At 40.4% G+C, this 7899-nt stretch overlaps 1 protein-coding gene across 9 annotated transcripts in view; it reads left to right on the top strand.

Annotated features, from left to right (window-relative positions):
* The first annotated feature begins 631 nt into the window (after positions 1-631).
* Positions 632-7899, top strand: part of meis2a (Meis homeobox 2a) — an 89558-nt gene continuing 82290 nt past the window's right edge. For 2 of the 9 annotated variants that reach the window (XM_076299540.1, XM_076299543.1), the window contains exons 1-6: positions 632-1676; positions 2204-2433; positions 3142-3283; positions 3662-3712; positions 4305-4355; positions 4871-5020. In XM_076299540.1, coding sequence (XP_076155655.1) covers positions 1665-1676; positions 2204-2433; positions 3142-3283; positions 3662-3712; positions 4305-4355; positions 4871-5020 — 636 coding nt within the window. In that variant the 5' untranslated portion in view covers positions 632-1664. The remainder of the gene's footprint in view (positions 1677-2203; positions 2434-3141; positions 3284-3661; positions 3713-4304; positions 4356-4870; positions 5021-7899) is intronic. The other 7 variants (XM_076299541.1, XM_076299542.1, XM_076299544.1 and 4 more) reach the window with 6 other exon arrangements.

The raw sequence follows: 7899 nt of genomic DNA on the forward strand, positions 1-7899 counted from the left end.
TCGACAACAAAATATCGGAGCCATAAATGTTACCATTTGTGAGAAAACGTATCGATACGGTGATGTCATGCGCATAACAATCTATATTAGCCTATTATTGATGAAACTAAATAGCAAAAGGGACTGATGGCCTGTTTAGATTTTAAGGTCAGAAAAAGCTTGGACTTGGAAAAAAGAGAGAGGGGCAAGCCGTAGTACAATCGATGAGCAAAGCTTTTGCCCCTCCTCTAAACTTCAAACTCTCCCCATGATTGATGATCTTGGGGAGCTCTCGTAATTGACTACTCTGAGGTAAGGCACGGATTTCTATCTAGAGATACGATTGGACGGAAGACACATACAAAATTACTTTCCTCGCAAAAACCTTTGGAAAAGTTCATTTTATCTGAAAAGGGGTGGTCAATATCACTCCATTTGCCTTATTCATTTGGGAAAGGCCTTGGATTCTCGAAGAAATAGTTTGCACTTATGGAGATTAAAATAATGCGTCAATTGATAAGATTTTTGTCAGTCGTTTACAATGTAACCTACTTATGAATTGAGTTTCAGATAGCCTATTGGCATTTTGTGTTGTCAGTTTATCGCCACCTAAGTGGAAACTTACAGTTGATAAAACTTACGATAACTATCAAAACAACTACTGGAACAAGTTGGCAGGCTGTGGTTTATTTGAAATGCGCTTTGGAGTGCAGACCGATAAAAGTTGGTCTGACGACATGTGCGGTGCCTCCGTATTTTAACACTGAAACGGTTTGTGCTCTTTGCTTGCGATGTTACCAGCACAAACGCCGAGCTAAACGCAAAAGCAGATTAGGCTACAGTATAACCGCGCTCCATTCTTGTCCATCTTCTGCTACTTTTAGGAGCTCATATTGCAAGCGAAATCGGTGGAGAGCAGATGCTGTGTTGTTTGGCTCCCCCCGTGAGGAGTTGAAGCCGTCCGTGTGCATACTCTGCATATCACAGGCTTTGGTCTCTCCTCTCTTTCTCTTGCTGCTGTAGGACTGGCTATGGCCACCTCTACTTCCGGGTTCCGTCATTTCATTCTCCCGCCGATCAGCGCTGCGAACTGACTCTGTTCTATAAGCAAGCTAGCAGCCAACCTGCCAACACTCGCTGACACTCACTCATCTCAGACTGCGAGATAGACGAAATACCTACCGGGAAAAGGAACGATCTGAATTGCAATCTCTTAATTTCTTTTACTTTTTTCTTTTTTTACAGTAATGATAAAACAAGATAGCGATCCGGAGGCATAAAGGAGACGCGGAGTTGTTGGATGAAAACGGGCTAAAAAGATTCATCCTCTCTTGAACATCATCACCAACCATCATTCATTCATTACCTTGACAACCTCTGGCTTTGATTGACAGCTGGAGTGGCAAAAAGCCATGAGACACGACAGTTTAGTTACATGCAGGTTGTTGATGGGCCGATTGTAACCTTCAGTTTGGTGGTTGACATTTTTTTTCTTTTTTGGGGGCAAAGAGGAAAACAAGAAAAATTGCAAAACTCCTGATGCCTCTGCTTGTTCTGAACCACATTGGAGAATAGGAGAATTCACCAAGTTGGTTGAAAAAGGAATCTTACCACTAAATCACATTCTTACCAGACTGGGATATTGAATATACGACACATCCAGGAGTTTATTGGAGCGCAGCCTGATGGCGCAAAGGGTAGGTTTTAAATCTCCAACACTTACCTATACAAATCCTATCGGAGGGCCTCGTCTATCGCTATCCGCATGCCGGTGGCGGTTCATTTGCAAACTACTACAATCTGAGGCATTTTATTTGACATTTTTGCTGTATCTCAACTCGTCCAGCGGCGTGACAGCCCCTACCATACCGGTGATCTCCGCGGCATTCGTGGAGCTGTTTTAAAGGGACTCTAAGTAACACGAAAGTAACTCAGCCTCGGGGATACAGAAGTTTAGAATGTTTTTGGTAATTTCAAAACTATCAGTTTGCACTTAAAAGTAGAATAACCAGTGCCGTCATTTCCTTTGACGCACTACTCTTAACAATAATAATACTTTTTAACCTCGTGTAGCCTACACACTGTGTTTTGGTTTGTTATGGTTTTCCCTTTTCCTTTCCTTTCATTTTTTAAGGAATCACTTGATTATTTGACACCACTCCTGTACACTTCTATGATACAAAAGTTTCCTTGTTTCCTCTGATATGATTTTGTTTCACTTTAGTACGATGAACTGGCCCATTATGGGGGAATGGACGGAGTTGGAGTTCCGGCATCTATGTACGATCCGCATGCTCCTCGACCGCTACCCCAGGTCCACCACTTGAATCATGGACCTCCGCTCCACGCCAGCCAGCATTACGGTGCACATGCACCCCATCCCAATGTAATGCCCACCAGCATGGGCTCAGCTGTCAACGATGTTTTAAAGAGGGACAAAGATCTAATTTATGGGTGAGTAATAATTGTGTTTATTTTCTACTTTTTCAAAAATGCTTTCAAAAACGCGGGGTGTTAAAAGTGGAACTGTCATGTAGGTGCAAAATATTATTTCCATGATTAGCCTATTAAAACTCATTCTGCGTTTGGTTAAAACTACAGTCAGTTTAATTTAAAAAATATAACTAGGCTACGTTTACACTTGTCAGAGTCGTCTGTAGGCCTATTTAAAAATAATAATCCTGATCCTGACTTGTCAATTAACAATAACAGTCACCAAACACATAATAAAACAGGTCAGGGCACCTTACACATATTTAAATGCGCGTTATTTATTTTCACACACTTTGTAAAGTAATGGACTATAATTTTGACATTATCACTGTGCGGATTGAAAATGAAATATATGTTAACACTATTTAATGAACAACATTATGTTTGCTTTAGTTTACAAACCAAATAAATATTTCTTGTTGTTTTAAAGAATAACTATTATTATTTTATATGTAAAACAACATGTTGATGCAAAGCTACAACTAAAGGATTTTGGCTTTACATGTCAAGTTGTAAGCAGACAACAAGAGAAGCCATGGCCGGCACTAAGTGAAAATAATGGCGTCGTTATATGTTTTAAACTTTTACAAACATCTTCTAGTGTATAATATGTCACTTTAAACTAAGTAGTCGGCTATGTTTCGCTTAGTTCATGTTCCCTTCTTGCAGTCACCCTTTATTCCCCCTCCTTGCCTTGGTTTTTGAGAAGTGTGAGCTGGCGACGTGCACTCCCAGGGAGCCTGGGGTAGCAGGCGGCGATGTCTGCTCCTCCGACTCCTTCAACGAGGACATCGCAGTCTTTGCCAAACAGGTCACTTTTATATACATCCGTCTGCCATTTGTGTTTTGTATATTTGAATAAGCCTTTGATAGCAATATAAAACTGTGGATTAACATTCATTTACTGACTGAAGAAGTTTCTCCTAATTTTGTATCGTAAAAATAATATTACAATAAGTCTAGCGAATGACACGTGAAGTAGCCTATTGTCATTGGCACGTGCATTATTTTGCTAAGACGTTAAGAATAGCACAATAGAGGCCCGTCACAACTTTAATTTAGGATACTGAACTATTTTCTTAAATAACTTTGTTATTTTGCCATGCAGTTGGCTATGGTTGTAGATGGCATTGTGTAATATAGTTATATCACGTGATCAAATTAACCCCCGCTTCTGGTGATATTTTAGGTCCGTGCAGAAAAACCTCTATTCTCTTCAAATCCAGAGTTGGACAATTTGGTAAGCGTGATTCAAGAACACTTTCGTATTTCCTCATGCGCTGCATTTGCCACTAAATGTTATGGTTGTTTTGTCTCCAACATGCACCCCTGTTCTTGACATTGCAAAGTAAATATAGGAGGATTTGATGCAAAAGCACAACACAGATGTTCGACAGGTTCCTTTGAAGTGAACAAGGGGAAGCTCGGAGGGGTCTCGAGTGGCAGAGCATTAGGCTACCATAGGAGGCCGTGAGGGAAAGCACTGATTAGGGGAGTGTTAACGCGGTGGCTCCATGTAGGGGTGAATCCGCCATCGCGTTTGCGTGGATGTGCATTTTCTGTTAAACCCATGCAACTAAATTTGTTGCTTTAAGAAATCAGTCATTCTGTCGCTGTTGTCATATATGTGTCTTTGATAAAATATGTGTAAAATGTTAGATGACGCACCTGCCCAATGTTCATGGTAAATATAAAGGGACAATAGGCCTACTTAAAAAAAAAGTGCAATATGAAATCCTTCAAAGTTAGTAAATTATATTATCGTAGTGCAACGACAACACGGCTGTCATCGACTACCATGTTAAAACATGTTATATATTCCTTTTTTCCAGATGATACAAGCCATACAAGTTTTGCGGTTTCATCTTTTGGAGTTAGAAAAGGTAAATGGGCCTCTAAATGTCTTTAGTGCGGTTTGTCTTCAGCTGAATAAAAATAATGGGTATATACCAGTGAACCAGTGTATAGCATGGCGCAGTAGTGACCAACTAAGATAATGTTCTTCTGAAAATATTTGATACACTATATATTAATATTTTATGACGCTATTTATGTATGTTGCAGTTGAATTAAAAGCTCAAACACTCATTACGCACTATTGTGGGATATTGATCAAACTGTTGGCAATTGTTTAATATTAAATGCGATGGGGGTCAGAGTGTGCTGATACAGGTTTAGAAGGTGCAACATATTTGTCTAGGTATTTTATCAGCTTGTGCACCATGTTTATTTTCTGTGCATTCAACTTGTTGCGCCAGTCTCTTGAGAATAATAAGCGCTGCAACAATTTCACTATTGTTTCCTTGTCGCGCCCGATAATGCCCCATAATTGTGGTTATTCTTGGACCGCCTGTGGAGTTCCCCTTGTCCTGAAAAAGATATATTCTTTTGCCTTTAGGTTCACGAGCTCTGCGACAATTTTTGCCATCGGTACATCAGTTGTTTGAAAGGGAAAATGCCAATAGACCTAGTTATTGACGAACGGGATGGCAGCTCAAAATCGGACCACGAGGAACTCTCGGGATCTTCAACCAACCTAGCAGATCACGTAAGTAACACGGGTTTAATTGGTTTCATAACAGACTATTGTCTTGCAGTGATGTGTCGCTATGGCGCGTGTGGCGCCGCTTCTGAGCCTGTTGACAGTGTGTGTGTGTGTGTGTGTTTGCGCGCGCACGCGCGTTTGCGTTTGTGCGCGCTCGCGTGTGGTAATGCTTTTGAGAGTAGTCACTAAACTGGCGATGGTGTATTCTTTGGTAAACACAGAATTAAAACGCATAGGCACAGGTCACATATATGTTAGTAATTAGCCATAGTTTTAGATTAGATTTTATTTTCAAAATATCCTCACTATCTGGCGAGTTTGGTCAGTTTTGTATAATTTAGTAATGTTTTTGTTGTGGTTGGAGGCGTCAAAGGCCTCTCCCGGTGTCCATTCCGTACAGTCTAAGGATTTGTTGTATGTGTTTACCTCTCTTGTGTTTGGCTGGAATAGTCGCTCCTCGGTTACAACGTAGAGTGAGTAGGCCAGTATTCTTTAACACTGATGGGCTTTCGTTGGCTATGTACCTCAGTTGTAGGCCTATGTGCTGTTTTTGAAAAAGAACATTGTGCGTAAATGCCATGGGGATATAACCCAATAGACAGCCCTCTAACTATAGCTGTGGGATTTTACTTCATAAGCGCAGAGAAAGTATTAAGCCATGCAGGTGAAGCTGCCGGGGTGCCCTCAATGTCAAGTTCATAATGTGGCATCAGAGCTTCTTTTACATCGGGCAGCGTAGTAGTGACGTTACACGCTGTTGGTTAATGTGTTTAATTGTTTCCTATTGATCGACTTGTGGCTTGCTCTCTGAAGTACTTCTGCTCCCTGCGCCCATTTTACGGTCACAATATGAACTGAATTCAATAATATGTACCTGAAGCCCGCCTTTACATTTGGAGATCGATCCCGTGGTTTTAAACGAGATTTTCAGGGCAATAAATGTAGCACGAACATACGAGTTGGGTTTAATGTGCTGTTGAAAATTAAGTTTTTTTTATTATTATTAATTCTTTTTTTGTTATGGCGTGTATGCTATTTTAAGAGTGAATGCATAAATAGGCCTATTGGGTGAATCACGACAGAATGACTGGTTATGTATCAGCGGCCCAAGCTCAAGCCTATTAGGAATTAAAGCAGATTTAAGTGTTATGCAAAGTCAACGGACTGCATCTGTTGGGTCTAGTTATAATAGCGACGAGCTGGCTTTGAATGTCCGCAGTGCATGCATGGTTGCTTAAATACTGCAAGGTGAACAAAACTAGAATTAACGTGGATAGTAGGGTGGAACGGCAGTTGAAAGCCCTGCGAACTGTGCATCTAGCTCAGAATAAGTGTAGAAATGAGGCATGCTGTTGTTTATACCGAAGAGATTAGATAAACTAGCCTGTTTAGTTTCGTGGCAGATGGTTGATGCTCAAGCCAATTTCCAGCTCCCTCGCAATGTTTAGTCCGCGCCATTGTCATCCGGCCATTTGTAAGACATAGCATTTTGATAATTAGAAAATTAAATATATCAATGGAGAAAATCAGGAGTGGCCATAAAGAAACTTTGGCTGTGCGCGACAGGTCATTTATACGAAAGTCGTTTGCACTGACCACTTCATTATGTATTTTAGTTTAGAGCGATTTATATGTCTCTTACGGCAGCAATGACATTTTACAACAGCTAATTGGTGTGGTCAGTGCTACCATAGTGCAAGTTCCTCGCAAGTACACTCTGGTGCTTGTTAGAGGAGACCTAGCCAGTCGGCTACTGTTTCCTGGCTTGTAGCAGTAGGCATGTGGGCAGATTATTGATATGCAAAACTCAAATTAAGTGCACACACACACACACACAAATGGCTTTCAGTATGACCTGTCGCCTACACTGCCATTAACCCAATATGCGACTTGAGAGGGTGCACCTGAACTATTATGAAAATAGTTACTTGCATGATCAAAACCTGTTGTATTGTTGTAGTGATAATATCTATATCTTCATCTGTGCTTGCAATTTTTCAATGATAAGATCATCAAGTGAAGGGTTAAACAAGGAACAGAGTATTTGAATAGGAAATAGTTTGAACTGAAAAATAAACATTTCAGTATCTATATATCTCTGAATTTTGGAATAAGCAGAGATTGCATATATGGGCATAGCTATAGACCAAACTAGGCTTATTTCTCACTTTGTAAATGTTCTTCGCTGAGAAAGCCTTTGCCCTGAGCAAGAGGCGTGTTTGTAGCTGAGGCAAGCATTAAAACCATATAACTGCAAAGTAAATACATCAGGCATATCTGATGTCAAGTACAAGCAGATACTGGTTTTTGTTTTATTCATTTTATTTTTTATTTTGGTTATGTTTTATTATTCATTTCTGTATTTTTTGGTTGGAGAGAGTAGAAGGCAATTTGATAGTTAGATATGCTAATTTATTTAGTTAGAATCTCTCACGTCCATTTTTCTTTGCTTTGATATGCATTTTTAATATATAGCCCTGGGCTACATCTCATTTGGTGAAAGTTGCTTTGCCTGGGATGATGAGGCTCTTCATGAAGGAGACAGGCGTTTGTGCTCTTTCTCTCTCTCTCTCTCTCTCTCTCTCTCTCTCTCTCTCTCTCTCTCTGCTCTACCTGATGGTAGAGCCTAATAAGAAGGGTTTTATTTACACTTGAATGCTACATTATCTTTGAGCTGATTGGATTATGGCGTTGTCAAAAGAGACAAGGCCTTTGTCGCGTAGTTGATTTCTTATATTTGCTTCCTGTTACTTCCCTAACGCCCCCCCCCCCCTACACACACGCGTACTGCTCCCCCCATACATCCATAAGCTCCCACTCTCTTTTCTAAAGGGGGGGGGGGTACAAATTAATCATATTGTCATACGGATGAAAAGTGAAAA

The sequence above is a fragment of the Alosa pseudoharengus genome, unplaced genomic scaffold (assembly GCF_046254945.1).
Source record: "Alosa pseudoharengus isolate Yale_2024_CS ecotype anadromous, Long Island Sound unplaced genomic scaffold, YU_APseudo_1.1 YU_APseudo_1.1_scf_22, whole genome shotgun sequence".
NCBI classification, from domain to species: Eukaryota; Metazoa; Chordata; class Actinopteri; order Clupeiformes; family Clupeidae; genus Alosa; species Alosa pseudoharengus.